Raw genomic sequence first — 16,640 nt, forward strand, 5'->3', positions numbered from 1 at the left:
CCTCGATTTTGTGCTATATTTACTGTTATTTTCTCTGAATGTACTGAAGGTCCCTTTTAGTGCCTCCTTCCCCTCAACCACTTTAAGTTTACAAAATACTTCTCTTTATGCTAACAAGTAAGATAAAAAATAGGAGCTTACTAAATGCTGATAAAGAAGACAGTTTTCTTTAGTCTGGTGTGACTATGCTAACGGCCTCTGTCTAAACCTCCTTTCTTCTTTTCCTAAAAATGAACCTTTACTTACGCAAACTCTGGGTCACAGATAGAGACACTGTGCATATATGTCATCTGTGAATTGTGACACACACATACCCATCACCTCTTGAGCGGACAAATAAACTGCAGTGAAAGTGCAGGCTTATTCCTGCAGTGGCCAGAGGACCCTGAACATTCTCCAACCACACCAGTGACTAGAATACTGGAACTGTAGTCAGGAAGACCCGAGTTGAAATCCAGCCTCAGACACTTACTAGCTGTGTGACCCTGGACAAGTCACTTCACCCTCCTTGCCTCAGTTTCCTCATTTGTAAAATGGCCCGGAGACGGAAATGGCAAAGTCCTCCAGTGTCTCTGCCAAGAAAAACCCCACGTGGGGTCAACAACAACAAATCTGGCAGCTCTTCAAGGTTTGTGAAGCGCTTCTCGCATGTTTAACTCATTGGACCCTCACGACCCTGTGAGGTGGGGGATCCTCTCATCCCATTTCAGAGATGAGGAAACTGAGGTACAAGAGGAGAGTAATAAATGCTCGACTTTTTAAAGCCACTCTTAAGCTTGGCTCGGGAGGGGGCGTCTGCCAAGCCTCAGGGTGTGACCCTCCCTCCCCGCCCCAGCCAAGCTTTGAACCCTGCTCTTCCTGACTCGCTGCTGCCTCTTACCGAACCCTAACAGGGGAACGTTTGAACTTGGAGTCCCGGGTTCGCGCCCTGCTTTTGCCCCCTTACTACCGTGGTGACCTTGGGGAAGTCGGGCCGCCCTCGGTCCCCTCGCGGTTCCCAAGGTCCCCCTCCCCTACAGCTGCAGGGGAGGGTGGGAGCGGTGCCCCGCGCTGCCTGGGCCCCAGGGGCCCGTGCGCTCCCCGAGAGCAGGTGGGGAGGTCACAAGGGAAGGGGAAAAGATCAAGGTCACGGTGAAGGGCAAACATCGGCAGGCCTCCCGCTAGGGTCCGTGGCCGGATCGAGCTCTCACTCCGGCTCCATTCTGACAGTCTGTCCTTGCTTCCCACGTGCGCCGTAGCACATGTCCGCCCGAGCCACGTGACACCATCCCCTCCAATCGCAGGCACGCTGTGGTCGGAAGTCTCCAGGCCACGCACAATGCCCGGTGAGGTCATTGGAAATGCCTGCTTGTCTGTCTTTCCAAAGGCCCCCCAGCCTCAGGGCTGGATCTCAAAGGTGGGAAATCAAGCCCCCCCCTCGGGACGGAGCTTGCCTAGACGTTCCTCATTCGTTGTGGAGAGACAACCTCGGTGGGGCTTTTACGCCCGGCTGCTGTCAGGCTCATCCTGGGGCAGGCCGGGTTCGTTCGGGGTCCTTCTCGGGCCGGTCGCGGCGGGTTGCGTCACATTCCCGCGCGCCCGCCCTGCCCGGGGGGGCTCCGCTCGAGGCCGAGTGTCCATGTCGCTGCCGCGGTGCGCGCTGCGCTGGGCCCAGTTCCCAGCCCGGGTGGGCGCCGCGCTGCGGCCGGGCCTGGAGCTGGGCCCGCGGGTGCTGGGCCGGGCCGCCGCCGGAGCCTGGTACTCCTCCTCGTCGTCCTCGGGCGGCTCCAAGGCTCCGAACACGTCCCTCTACGTCCCGCTGCCCGTGAAGCCGCTGGGACCCAGCGCCGCGGGCGACGTGGGAGCGGAGCTCACGCGGCCGCTCAATAAAGGTGAGTCCGGGGCCGGCCTGCCCCGCTCCGGACCTCCGCGTGCCTCAGTTTCCTCGTCTGCCCTCGGGGCTCAGGGCCCCGGCTGGCGGTCCTCCCGCTGCCGCGCTTCCTTAGCCTCTCCGGGCCTCAGTTTCCCCACCTGTTAGGTGAGGTGATTTCTCGGCTTCCTGAGCCCCGAGGGAGCTCCACCCCCACTGCGCTGTGGGCGCATCTTCCATTTCCGAGCCCGAGGTGGGACCCGACGACCGGGCGGAGCATGCATTATGCGCTTACTGTGTGCGAGGCGCTTTGTTTACCGTCTCCCCGTTAGACCGGGGGCCCCTCGACGGCAGGGTCTGGTGGGTTTGGGCACTAGGCGCCGCGCCAGGCACGTAGTAGGTGCTTCGTGGACGTTTATGGAGCTCTTCAGTGCTGGGGAAGCGGATACAACCCAACCGTACCCCACCCCCCCAAGTCACGGGCTTTATGTCTCTGTGTCCAGAAGGGACCTTAAAGGCCATCGAGGCCCGTCCTGTGCGGATGACGAAACAGAAACCACGAGAAATTCCTGGGATTTGAACCCAGGGCTTGTGACTCCAAGTTCAGCCCGTTTCCCACTGTACCAACCGTGTCTTCACAATAATAGCTACCGTTTGCGCTGTGCTTTAAGTATTCTCTCACTATAAACGGGTGGGCGCTTAATCTTCATTTTACAGATGAGGAAACTGAGGCAGAGGAAAGTTAGGTGATTTTCTCGGGGTCGTACGTCTAGTAAGCGTCCAAGGCAGGATTTGAATTCGGTTTTTATTTCCAAGTCCAGGGGTCCGGGAACTTCATGTGGGCCTTGAGAGGTGAAAGGGGAGAAATTGGAGGAGACTCGGGCTGAGGGGATGGGAGTCTGTGGGGAGAGGGACCCTCCTGTGCAGAGGCTCTGGGGGCCTGAAGGGGAGGGGTCAGCAGGTGGTGGCGGGTCCCCTTGGTGGGGGTTTGCAGACCCGGAGCCCCCTCCTCGGTATCCGAGTGGTTGGGGGATGAGGAGTTGGCTACGTGGAGTCCTCTGTGTCCTTAGGTAGGGATGGAGTTGGGATCTTCTGGCTAGAAGAACGGGGCCTGGGGAGGAATCAGGTAATTGGGGGAGGTGAGACTTGTAGTAAGAGACATTGATGTGGGATGCAATTAGGGGTCAGATTGATCGTGAGTCGTCCCAAAAGAATTACAAGACTCAGTGACTCGTTTCCCACGTTTTATTGCAATACTGTGGGTGACCACAGGGAGAGATCCAGAATATTGGAAAGGTATCTCTCAAATAGTGAAAGAAAAGACAGTTATATTTATAGTATGGATAAATTGATTATCAGTCTCGTTATAATAATCTCCACCTTGGAGAGATACAAAGGAGGGCCTGTCCTACTCATTATAATATTCTCCACCTAGGGGTGTTACAAGGGAGGGCTTATCCTAATTTGGAGTTCCTGGGGGTTCTAAGCCAACCCCTGAGGCGGGTACCTTTTTCAGTGGAGGTGTGTTCTGGGGGTTTACTCATCATAAGGTGAATCAGGGGACAAATTTGGCCTTTTCTGCGCATGTCTCTTTCTGATTCCCATGGCTAGTTTCAAAATATAATCATTTTTCATTAGAATTTCTATGTTGTCTTTTTCCTTTATTGTTATTTTGACCTGACCTGTTCTGGTCCGTTATGGATTATCACTGTGGGTAAGAGAACCTAACATAAGTTATCCATTAACTGGGATCTGACTCCCTTTTAGAGCTAATATCTGAATTAGAGCTTGGGTCTTTTCTATTAACCCTTTTTTCACGTCCTACATCAACATGAAGGGAACAAACCTAGAAACTGACCAGATAATTGTTTCCCAGACGTCCTGATTCTGCCGTGCAGGTGTTTCCTGCTTGTCTGTATGGACCTTATTTAGCGGTCTCTGCCCCCCCCCCCCCCAGGTCCCTTCCCTCCCAGCTGCTGCTGTTGGATTATCCTGTTTGTGCTCTTGGGACCCGCTGAGCCTCTGCCCCCATTTCTCTTCTTCTGCTCCAAGATCAATGAATCACTGCTCAGTCAAGATCAGCAAGGCTTTGAGTGCCCACTGTGTGCAGGGATACAGAGATGGGATGAATGAATGAGAGTTCTCAGCAATAGGGGGACACCAGGGATGAGTGTGGGTGTGTGTAAATATAATAACATGTGGTCATTACAAAGTCGTTCAGTACGCGGTAGCTTGGGAGAGCTCAGGAGAGGCCTCTTGTGCTGTTTCTGGGAGGAAGTCAAGGAAGCATCTTCTGGGACCCCGGGGGGAGAGGGAGGTGGGGGGGGGTCATTCTAGGCCTTTGCGGAGGCAGGGGGACAGAGGGCAGGCCACTGGGTAGAAAGCCAGGAGCGAGACTGACCTACAGTGAGCATGGAAAGAGTTGCTGGGGCAGGGTGGAGGAGGACTCCCAAAGCTCCCTGGGAGTTTGTGCTTGATTCTGGAGGCAGCCAAAGTTGCCCTCTCCCCCCACCTCTGTCCCACTGCCCACCCCCTCCAGGAAGCCTTCCCCAGCCCCTCTGCCTTCCAGGGCCTTCCCTGGGTCGATTTTTCTCCTACTTATCCTGCATGGAGCTTGTTTGCACATATGCGTTGGCGTGTTGTCTCCCCAATGGTAGACTGGTTCCTTGTAGTAAGTGGTTGTGGTATTGGGAGGAAATTAGAGCTGGCCTAGTGACCTTGAAGGAAGAAACAAAGCTAAGTCCCCCGCATTTGGAAGAGGAGAAAGCTGCTGTGTTAGAGGGTAAAGAGTCAGAATCAAGTCCCTGGCCGATGTCCTGGTGAGCAGGTGCCTAAGTCAGATGCAAAGAGTAGCCGTGGTGCTTTCTCAGAGCCCTCGGAAGCTTGTTTGTGCTCAAGTTTGGGAAAAGATGGTCATCTTGTATGGAGGCTCTTTTGGTCAAGTAGTTTTTGTTTTTAATTATTTCATTAAACGTTCATTTCCCACCCCCTCAGTTGAACAAAAAGAACAAAACTTCTGACAGGTGTGCGTTACCATCACATTCCATAGCTTATGTAGCCATGGGGGGGGGGGCTCGGCAGAATCATGAGGTGCTTTAAGAATATTGTTGCTGATTTGGGGTCCTTACTCCTGGTCAAATCAAGTCCATAAGTATGAAGTCCTTATGATGTGCCAGGCACCGTGCTTGGTGCTGGGGATTCAGATAGAAAGCAGAAAGACAGTTCCTGTCCTCAGTGAGCTTGCGTTTTCATGGGGAAAGGCCTGTTCATAGGGGAGGAGAATGGCAGAGCGTCTAGTGAATGAAGAGTGCCCTGGAGAGGAATGAAGATAGAGCTGGCCTATGTTCTCCTCAAATGGGTGGGGCTGGGCTCCCCCAAAGGTGAATTAATTAAGGTCTCTAGGAAAGCATGGGATTCACTTCAGTGCTTACCCTCCAGTGGCCAAGAGCTCAGGGCACGAAGTGTTGATCTTCCCATCCCCCTTTCCCCAGTAAGAAAAGAGACTGATAATTCTACTCTTGCATTCATTTACTTTCCTTGAAAAAGTTCCAAGTGCTTTATCAGCGCTGACAGGGAAGCCCTTCTTGGCATGATGAGCCAGGATGGTTCTGGGACCTGAATCTGAAGTTTCAGTGAGACTGGAAGGTGTAGCTCGGGCAATGGAGGTGAGGTGGCGAATCTTGGAGCTGCTGCCTGGGGAGATATAGACTTGTCATCTTCTGTACTGTTGGCGAAGGGAGTACAGGCACCAAACCCCCTTGGATTAGGGCCCCAAGCAGGAAGATCCAGGTGCCAAACTCTGTCCTCCAGCAGATGATATTCTTTTTTTTTTAATTAATAAAGTATTTTTTCCGTTACATGTAAAGATAGTTCTCAACTTTTGTTTATACAAGCTTTACAATTTCAGATTTTTCTCCCTCCCTCCCCTCCCTGCCCCCTCCCCTAGACAGCAGGTAATCTGATATAGGTTATATATATATATATATATATATATATATATATATATATATATATACACATAATAACATTAAACATATTTCTGCATTAGTCATGTTATGAGAGAAAAAATCAGAGCAATGATGAAAAACCTCAAAAAAAACCAACAGCATCAAAAACAAAAGAAATAGTATGGTTCATTCAGCATCTATACTCCGCAGTTCTTTTTTTTTTTCCCTTGGATTTGGAGATCCTCTTCCATCACGAGTTCCCTGGAACTCTTCTGTACCCTTGCATTGGTGAGAAGAATCTAGTCCATCACAGTAGATCAATACTCAATGTTGATGATACTGTGTACAGTGTTCTTCTGGTTCTGCTCATCTCACTCATCATCAGCTCACGTAAGACCCTCTAGGTTTCTCTGAACTCCTCCTGCTCATCATTTCTTACAGCACAGTAGTATTCCATTGTATTCATGTACCACAACTTGTCCAGCCATTCCCCAATTGATGGGCACCCCCTCAACTTCCAATTCCTTGCCACCACGTAAAGAGCAGCTATAAATATTTTTGTACATGTGGGTGGGTCCCTTTCCCCTTTCCATGATTTCTTTGGGAAAAAGACCCAAAAGTGGTATCAGCAGATGATATTCTATGGTGCTGAGCCTGGACTTCCCCTTCTCCTTGCCTTGTGGCCAGGGTAACTAGGGTGGGTTGATTTCCCCATCTAGAATTCCCTTCTGGTAATTAATGATCAGATCACTAAGCCTTGGGAGGGAAAGTGAAGGGAGCAGGGAATTAGGAGTCAGCCTTGGGTTGGCCACGAACTTGGTGACCTTGGGCAAGCTTAACTGGGCCTCACACTCAGTGACACCTGTGACTCGTCCAAGCACAGCTCTTGAAATATTGCCCTGCTTTGTGGGCTCATCAGTTAGGTAGCCTAGGTGAGTCAGTGCATCAACAAGCAGCATTAAGTACCGACTGTGGGGAAGAGGAGGAGCAGCTAGCCTTTGAGCTGGTGGAGGGGGGAAGAGGTTCTCAGAGCAAAGGAGATAGCAGTGCTTCTGATTTATTTGGGAGAAAAAGAATGACATTGTAAGTTAGGAGTAGATAGCTTTATTTTTGCTTCAGGATTGAGACCACGTTAATTGATTTTTTCCCACCATGTCTTAAAAAAGTAAATTTTATTGATATTTTTGCTATCTAAATTTAAAAAAATTTACAAGCATTTATCTTTTTTTTTTTTTTGGTGGGGCAATGAGGGTTAAGTGGCTTGCCAAGGGTCAAACAGCTAGTAAGTGTCAATTGTCTGAGGCCGGATTTGAACTCAGGTCCTCCTGAATCCAGGGCCAGTGCTTCATCCACTGTGCCACCTAGCTGCCCCCCATTTATTATCTTATTGCAATGAAAGCTCTCACAATAGGCTAGCAAGACAAATTCCCACATTGGCCATTACATTACCAAACTCTCCCCTTGTTATCCCCATTCTACCTCTTCCCAGAAACCTCTCTCATGTAATAAAACATTCATTCATTTATTCACTCACTCACCCATTTATTCATTCATTCATTTATATCATAAAAGTATTTTATTGTTGTCCAGTTACACATATAGTTTTCAACATTTGTTTTCATAAGATTTTTAGTTCCAAATTTTTCTCCTTTCCTCCCTTCTCCCCAAGACAGAAAGCAATCTGATATAGGTCATACATGTACCATCACATCAAACATATTTCTGCATTAGTCATGTTGTCAAAGACGAATCAGAACAAAAGGGGAAAACCTCAAAAAAGATGAAACAAAAATAGTATGGTTCAATCTGCTAAATATATAGCAACAAACATTTATTTTATTTTTTCCAGTTACATGTAAGGGTAGTTTTCAACATTCACTTTCATAAGATTTTCTCCCTCCCTTTCCTCCCCCCTCCACAAGATCGCAATCAGGTTATATATGTATAATCCACAAGTGTTCTTTCTATGGGGGTGCATAGTAAACTTCCTCATTAGTCCTTTGAGATTGTCTTGGATCATTGCATTGCTGAGAGTAGTTGTCATTCACAATTGCTCATTGAACAATACTGCTGTCACTAGCACAATGTCCTCCCAGCTCTGCTCACTTCACTATACATCAATGTTCGTCTTTCCAGGTTTTTTGGGGATCATACTGTTTGTCATTTCCTGTAGCACAAGACCATTCCACTACAATTATATAGCACAACTTTTTCCATCATTCCTCAATTGATGGACATTCCCTTGATTCTCAATTCTTAGCCTCTACCAAGAGTTGCTATAAATATTTCTTGTACAATTTTTCTCCCTTTTCTCTTTTTCATGATTACTATTGTTAACTGTTTCCCTTCCATCCAATTCCCTTCCCCATGATATTTATTCTATTATCCATCTTCTTTCATTCTATCACTCTTCAAAAGGGATTTGCTTCTGTCTGTCCCCTCCCCCACTCTGCCCTTCCTTCTTTTGCCTCTCTCTCTTTATCCCCTTCCCCTCCTGTTTTCCTGCCGGGTTAGAGTATGCACATTATTCTCTCCTTGAGCCAATTCTAATGAGATTGAAGTCTTTGAGCCAATTCTGTTGAGTGTTAGGCTCATTTACTGCCCAGATTAAATAGATACTCCACCCAGCTGGGTGTGTGTGTATTAGTCCCTCTTTGAGGCAACTTTGAGTTTAGGGTCTTTGAGCCTTTTTTGATGAGTGTAAAATTAATTTACTGCCCTGCTCCTCTCCCATCTCTTCCCCCATTCCATAAGCCTTTTCCTGTTTCTTTCATGTAGGATTTCACCTCTGCCCTTCCCCCTCCCCCAGTGCATTCCCCTCACCCCTCAATTTAACCTTAAGGATGTCATCATGGGGCAGCTAGGTCACACAGTGGACAAAGCACCACCCCTGGACCCAGGGGGATCCCAGCCAAGACCTGGCCTCAGACACAAAAGACATTCACCCACTGTACGACCCCAGGTATGTCCCCCAGCTCCAATTTTTTATGGTTCTCTAGGGTCTTGTATTTGAAAGTCAAATTTGCCATTCAGTTCAGGTCTTTTCATCACAAATATCTGAAAGTCTTCTTTTTCATTAAAGTCCCATTTTTCCCTCTGAAAGATTATGCTGAATTTTGCTGGGTAGGTGATTCTTGGTTGTAATCCCATTTCCTTTGCCCTCTGGAATATCCTATTCCATGCCCTCTGGTCCTTTAATGTAGAAGCTGCTAGATCTTGTGCTATCCTGACTGGGCCTCCACAGTACTTGAATTCTTTTTTTTTGGAAGCTTGCAATATTTTCTCCTTGACCTGAGAGCTCTGGAATGTGGCTATAATATTCCTAGGAGTTTTCCTTTTGGGATCTCTTTCTAGAGGTAATCGATGGATTCTTTCCATTTCTATTTTAGCTTCTTCTTCTAGAATTTCAGGGCAATTTTCCCTGAGAATATCTTAGAAGATGTCTAAGCTCTTTCCTTGATCATGGTTTTCAGGTAGACCAATAATTTTAAAATGATCTCTCCTGGATCTGTTTTCTAGGTCAGCAGTTTTCCCCAGAAGATATTTCACATTGCCCTCTTTTTTTATTCATTTGGATTTGCTTTATTGTGTCTTGGTTTCTCATAAAGTCACTGGCTTCCATTTGTTCAATCCTCATTCTTAGGCAATTATTTTCATCAGAGAGCTTTTGTACCTCCTTTTCCATTTGACTTTTCAAGCTGTTGACTTTTTTCTCATGTCTTTCCTACATCCCCCTCATTTCTCTTTCCATTTTTTCCTCTACCTCTCTAACTTTATCTTCAAAGTCCTTTTTGAGCACCTCTATGGCCTGAGACCAATTCATATTTTTCTTGGAAGCTTTAGATATAGGGGCCCTGATGTTGATATCTTCCTCTGAGGGTGCCCCTTGGTCTTCCTTGTTACTGAAGAAACTTTCTGTGGTTCTCACCTTTCTCTGTTGGCTCATCTTGCCTTTCTTTTACTAGGCTTTTAGCTCCTTAAAGTGGGGCACTGTTTCCAGGCTGCAGTATCCCAAGCTTAAGAAATCCCAGGTGGTATGATTTAAGGAGAATCAGGTTCTTCATTGGCCTGGCCTGTTCCCTGGTCCTTAGATGACCCCAGACCAACTTGCTAATCAACCAGCTTTGTGTGTTGTGGTTGTCAGCTCCAAGGAGCCTGTGCCCCTCCCCGACCTGGGTCACTGCTACTCTAGCCTACCTCTTGGTTCCCATTAGGGGTGAAAAACCCAAATTTTGCCTCAGCACAAGCATAGACCCCTGTAGTCTCTCCCCTGCCCAGGGCTCAGCCCACTCACCAGACTGTGAGCTTAGTTCCAGACAACACTGGTGCTTCAGCTGATTCAGAGGCTCTGGGGGTCTGCTTCTTTGGTGAGGCCTTCCTGAGACTGGATTTGTGTCAGGGTGACTGTGGGGTTGGGCTTGACTCCTGTCTCAGCACAACAGCTCCCTCCTTCTGACCTTCCAAGCCATTCTTGGTTAGATGATTTCAGCACACATTCTTCTGTGAGTTTTGCTGCTCCGGGCATTTTCCTATGGCATTATTTGGATGTTTTTTGGAGCCATCATGTCATGAGTTCAAGAGCTCACTACCTTTCCTTCGCCATCTTGGCTCCACCCTGGGAAGTCCTAAAAAATATTTTTTAAAAGAAAAAAAGGTAAAGAAACAATAATTAGCAAAATGAATCACTACTTTGAAAAAAAATCTAAAATATATATGCCATGTTCCCTGCTGGTGGACCTCCTGAGACTTTACAAAGGAGGAAAAGGAGGTGTCTCTTTGCAGCCATGCCTGTTTATTATAATTTTGAACTATTTCCCTTTTAAAAAATAAATTTATTGAGAACTTTGGTTTCTTTGTTGTCAGAGTTTCTCCTAACATTCCTCCCTCCCCACCCTAGCCCATAGCAATAGCATTTGACAAATCATTTTTAAGGGAAAAAACAGAAAACAATTAGTAAAACCAATGGATATGTTGAAAAAGTCTGAAACTCCTGCTGTGCTTTCCCCTGCAGGCCTCACCTACCAGGGAATGGCACGGGCATGTTCTGAGGACATGCTTGTTCTTTCGGTGGTTCTGTGGTTCTTGTTTGCATCATTGTAACCCGTGTATATCTGCTTTTCTTCCCCTGTGCTGGCATCGCTCTCCCTTCATCCAGGCATCCATGGTTTCCCTCTATTCATCAAAATCCTTGTTGCTTCCAGCTCACTCATGTCCCTCCCATTCTGGTCCCACACCTTCTTCAGCCATTCCCCAAAGGATGCTGGCTTGGCTTCTGCTTCTTTGCTACCACAAAAAGCACGGAGTGATGAGTATTTTGATGCGGATGAAGACCCTTCTTTTGACCAGTGACCTCCTGGGGATTGTGCCTAGGGGGGATCTCTGGGTCAGAGGACATCTTATTCACAGTTTGCCCTTGGGGTATCCCAAGGAAAATGTGTCCAATGGTGAATAACAAAATGTAATCTGTTTTTGTCTTTCTTGCAGCTGAAGTCAGGAAAGTCTTAGACAGATTTTACAAGAGGAAAGAAATACAGAAACTGGGCACCGATTATGGCCTGGACGGTAAGACATCTGCTCCTGCTCCAGCCAGGAGGAAGCCACATGAGAGGGGGAGGGGGGTATCGGACAAGCAGGTCTGGTGGCCTGTGGAGGAGATGGGGAGGTCACCTTGGTGGGTGAGGCCGCTCAGCCATGCGATGCACTGGCTTATGGTAGTGTAGTGGGGAGAGGCCAGGCCTTGGCCCCAGGACCAGCTCTGGGGCTCCCTCATTCTCTGTGTGAGCCCAGGCGAAGGAGAGTGCTCAGTCTTTGCAGCTCCGAATTCTCTCTGGCAGCCTCCTTCTCCCCTTCATTTGGAAAGGAAGAAAGCACAACCTGTTACAAACATGGGGCGTCAAGCGAAGCATGTCCCGGCGTTTGCCAGCGTGCTTTGTGAGCCTGACAGATGAGAGCCCAGACGAAATGATTCCTGGGGTCACTTCCACTTCTTCCAGTTTTTGGTGCTGTTGTTAGATAAACAAAGGGAGCCATAAACAGGGCCGGAGTCAGTCAGGACCAGGGGCATTTTGCGGTGCACAGAGCCCTGGGGCCTGGAGTCATAAAGGCCTGAATTGACTTGTGGCCCCAGACACTTATTAGCTGTGTGACCCTGAGCAAGTCACATAGAATCTTGTTGGCCTCCGTTTTCTCATCTGTAAAATGAGCTGGAGAAGAAAATGGCAAACCACACCATTGCCATGAAAACCCATATTGGGTCCCAACAAGTCAGACACAAGTTAAAACAGCTGAACAAGAAGTTAGGACCAAGGCAATTCGAGAAAAATTGGGTTACAATGGTAGGAAAAAATGACAACAGGCATTTATTCCAGGTGCATCTTTCCTTTCTTTTCCCTTATATGAATGCATTGAATTAGAATCCCCTGAAATGCAACCAGAAATATAGCAAAGGCTCATTAGTGTCATTCAGGACTTCTCTGCCTCACCCCCCCAATCTTTTTTCTAAAATTGGGTTGTTTTGTTTGTTTGTTTTTTTGGTGAGGCAGTTGGGATTAAGTGACTTGCCCAGGGTCACACAGCTCATTGTTAAGTGTCTGAGGCTGGATTTGAACTCCCGGTCCTCCTGAATGCAGGGCCAGTGCTCTATCCACTGCGCCACCTAGCTGCCCCCTAAAATTGGTATTTTTTAAGTGGCGTTATGTAAGACTGGACTGAAACGGTTTTCTGCTCTTGGACCTCAAGTGTGTTGGGAGGCCAGTTTCTAAGAACATTCGAGTCCTTTTTTGGCCATATCTCAGTGGTATTTGGGAAATAGTTCTGAAATACTTTGCAGGTTATCTGGGCCGTTTTCTGACACAGAGCATCCTGTGTTTATCTGTAGACATGCAGAGTTTTGGGGGCAGGGGTGGGATTTAGCACAAATGTTTGAGGGACCAAGGTTTTTTTATTTTTGTTTTTAAATGTAAGTTTCACCTTTCTCTTGGTTTCTGTGTTTCACAGCCCGACTCTTCCACCAAGCGTTCATCAGCTTTAGAAATTTTATTTTGCAGTCGCAGTCCTTGGACGTGGACATTCACATCACACTGAATGACATCTGCTTCAGTGCAGGCAAGTCCCTGGGAGGTGAGGTTGACTCTGTACAGGTTGAGCACAGGGGCCAAGCCTGCCTGGTACCCTTCCCCTCCCCTGCTCCTTGTGTACTCTTCAAGAGTCCTGTTTGCTTCGGATAAGGCATCAATACCTTCATCAGGAAATGGTTCGATGTTTCAGCTGGTGGCTTAGAAATCAGACTTGGGAGTCTAATTTTTAAAATTATCACCTTGCGGGGTGGTGGTGTAGGGGCAGTTGCTAAATAACCCCTGAGCATGTCTGAAAACGCCTGAGCTTGGGCCCCCAGCTTATCCCCTGAAGTCCTTTGGGGCAGCCTCCAGTGTCCTTTGGGTGGGGCAGAGGCAGGGTTGGAGGCAGTGGTCTCTCCTCTCCTCCCCTCCCCTCTCCTCGTGGGGCAATGAGGGTTAAGTGACTTGCCCATGATCACATAGCTAGTTATGTGTCAAGTGTCTGGGGTGGGGTCCTCCTGAATCCAGAGCCAGTGCTCTATCCACTGCGCCACCTAACTGCCCGGAGGCAGTAGTTTCTTACAGGCCAGTTAATATGTCTTTGGAAGGGCAGCTAGGTGGCACAGTGGATAGAGCACCGGCCCTGGAGTCAGAAGGACCTGAGTTCAAATGTAGCCATAGACACTTACTAGCTGTGTGACCCTGGGCAACTCACTTAACACCAATTGCCTCAACCAAAAAAAAAAAAAGTATGTCTTTGGAACTTCCTGAGCATCTGCCGAGTTTTGGGTAAATTTACTTTTATTTGCACTGGCATTTCTAGTGAGATAAACACAGGTTTTCTCTGAATGGTGTATCTCCTAATAACTTAAACCCCTTAATTTTATCCTCATCCCCTGGAATCTCTCTCCATCTTTGCACCTAAGTGGTTCTATTGGCAGATACCTGCTGGAGAAGAAACAGTACAGGACCCCAAGAGAGGGTCCGAGGAGCCTCTTGTCCTTAGGTCTTTCCCCTTTCTGCCAGGGAACCTTTCCCCAGCTGAGAACAATCAGGAACTGCCTTTCTTTCAGCTCTGACCGCTTGGCTGATCTTATGCCTTCTCCCGTAGCTCACGTGGATGACCTTTTCCCATTCTTCATAAGACATGCAAAGCAGATGTTCCCAATGCTGGCTTGTAAGGATGATCTCCGAAAGATCAGCGATTTACGACTTCCACCCAACTGGTCAGTTGTTTCACATGCTCTTCTAGTCCTGGGGGTGAAAGGTCACTGGTGTCGTGGGCTTGAGATTCAAAAAACGAGTGATTGTTTTCTCACAAAAAAGCACAAACCAGGGCAGCTAGGTGGCACAGTGGATAGAGCACCGACCCTGGAGTCAGGAGGACCTGAGTTCAAATCTGGCCTCAAATGCTTAACACTTACTAGCTGTGTGACCCTGGGCAAGTCACTTAACCCCAATTGCCTCACCACCAAAAAAACCCCAAACAAACCCCACAAACCTGTAAGATTAACCAATCTGTAGGATACCTTGTAAGCTTCTTCTAGGAGAAAATCTATTGTGTTCTGTTCAGTTTTTTAAATACTTCTTAAACCTTGAGGCCTGTGTTCCAGCTGTTGGGAATACAGAGATGAATAATCCATCCTGCAGGAGCATGTAAATATATTAGGGGAGAAATGAGCACTTAATCAGTCCCTTGCCAGCCACACAGTCTCTGCTCTCAAAGTGCTCATAGTCTCATGGGGAAGGTGCATATGGGAAGAAGCCAATGGCAGCCTAGTGGCAGCTGCTGGGACCCCGTGCCTGCCCAGTGTTTTAGCAGGGTAGTTGTTGGTGACACCTCGTGAATAGCCGTGTCTACTGCAGAGCTCCCTGGGCTGAAGAGACCTGGGCCATGGCTATGGGAAGCCGGGGGTGGGCCTGAGCTTGGAGGAGAGCGGGCTGTGCCTAGGAAAAGGGATTTCCATTGTCTGTACCCTCTCAGGCAATCTACTAGAGAAGGTAAGAAATGCACCAGTGTGGTAGTATAGAAAGAAGTAGAATAAAAATGTAATAACAGTAATAATAATAATGCGCATCACAGTGTGGTGGTTGCAAAGTTAAGCTCCAAACAAAATAGCATGATACACTCAGGTTATTGTTGTCTGTTTTCTCCCCTCCTGGGCTGTGAGGCCCATTGAGGGAGGGGGATGCATCGGGTCTAAATTCGATATTCTCCCCAGTACCTGTTGCAGTCCCTTTTCTGGGTATTTATGAGGTGCTGTCCATCACTTAGGGAATTGTACTGAGAGGATTAAAGTGAAATTCTCTCTGGGGAGAAGTGAGGAATAAAACAGTTTGGTAAAAGAGGGAACAACAGATTTGTCCTTTTCTCAAAAAGATTTTAAACGGCAGTGATGAGAGAGACCGTACCAGGCAGGAAAGGCAGCAGGTGCAAAGGTTTAGAGAAGGGCATGGCAGGGAGCAATGGACATAGCCCTGGCTGCACAAAGAGAACATGCAGGACCACAGGGAGCCAGCAGGTGGAGGCTGAAATCATGGGTCCAAAGGGGCCTTGGCCCCCTGAGGGCCTCCCTCAGTCACTGAGAGAGATCGAGAGTGCATGTGTGAGCCTGTGTTGTCTCCCCTGTTAGAGTGTGTGTGTGTGTGTGTGTGTGTGTGTGTGTGTTTTGTATCTGCAGCACCTTAATACACGTTTAACTGCTGGTTAGTAGATTGGGTCTTGACTAGAAGCCAGGAAATAAACCTGTTTTTGTTCTGATTTGTGCCTGGGATCGTGACAGTCCCATTTCCCAAAGAGGCTGCCTGGCAGATGTTCAGAGTCTCCCAGGTCACAGTCTCAGTTGCCAGGCTGGGGTCAGAAGCAGCTGTGACTAAACTGCTTTCCTTCCTCCTTAGGTACCCAGAAGCCAGATCAATTCGACGGAAGATCGTGTTCCATGCCGGCCCTACCAACAGCGGGAAGACTTACCACGCCATCCAGAGCTACTTGGCAGCCAAGTCTGGTGTCTACTGTGGCCCTCTAAAGCTGCTGGCCCATGAGATCTTTGCAAAGAGTAATGATGCTGTCAGTATGTCACCAGCTGTTGTTAGATACCCTTGGGGGGGTGGGCATTGGCACTTTGTAAAAGGAGGGAAGGAGGCCCTTCCCCAGCCACCATTTTTCACTGCCTGAGTTGGATGGATGGACTTTAGCAGGTTTGTGGGCCTCCCTGTGTTGGCCCTGGCTCCCCACATAAGCCCTCCTTATGATGTGGTTCTGAAAGAGGTGGGGTCACTGGTCGGTGGGAGGCCATTTTTTTTTTTAAGTGAAGCAATTGGGGTTAAGTGACTTGCCCAGGGTCACACAGCTAGTAAGTGTTAAGTGTCTGAGGCTGGATTTGAACTCAGGTACTCCTGACTCCAGGGCTGGTGCTCTATCCACTGCGCCACCTAGCTGCCGCCCTGGGAGGCCATTTTTAATGTGCGTCTGAGCTCTTTTCATTCTTTTTTTCTTTTTTTTTTTTTAATGAGATATTTTATTTTTTCCGTTACATGTAAAGATAGTTCTCAACTTTTGTTTATACAAGCTTTACAATTTCAGATTTTTCTCCCTCCCTCCCTTCCCTCCCCCCTCCCCTAGACAGCAGGTAATCTGATATAGGTTATATCTATATATCTCTATACATATACATATAGATATATATATATACACACACACATATATATATACACAAAATAACATTAATCCTATTTCTGCATTAATCCTGTTACAAGAGAAAGAATCAGAGTAGTGATGCAAAACCTCAA

General features: G+C 47.8%; 1 protein-coding gene across 1 annotated transcript in view; it reads left to right on the plus strand.

Moving 5' to 3' along the window:
• The first annotated feature begins 1,581 nt into the window (after nt 1–1,581).
• Nucleotides 1,582–16,640, plus strand: part of SUPV3L1 (Suv3 like RNA helicase) — a 30,232-nt gene continuing 15,173 nt past the window's right edge. Inside the window, exons 1-5 of the mRNA XM_043985943.1 lie at nt 1,582–1,871; nt 11,281–11,358; nt 12,793–12,900; nt 13,963–14,077; nt 15,750–15,918. Of these exons, the coding sequence (XP_043841878.1) occupies nt 1,619–1,871; nt 11,281–11,358; nt 12,793–12,900; nt 13,963–14,077; nt 15,750–15,918 (723 nt within the window). The 5' untranslated portion in view covers nt 1,582–1,618. The remainder of the gene's footprint in view (nt 1,872–11,280; nt 11,359–12,792; nt 12,901–13,962; nt 14,078–15,749; nt 15,919–16,640) is intronic.

This window comes from Dromiciops gliroides, chromosome 2 (assembly GCF_019393635.1).
Source record: "Dromiciops gliroides isolate mDroGli1 chromosome 2, mDroGli1.pri, whole genome shotgun sequence".
NCBI lineage: Eukaryota > Metazoa > Chordata > Mammalia > Microbiotheria > Microbiotheriidae > Dromiciops > Dromiciops gliroides.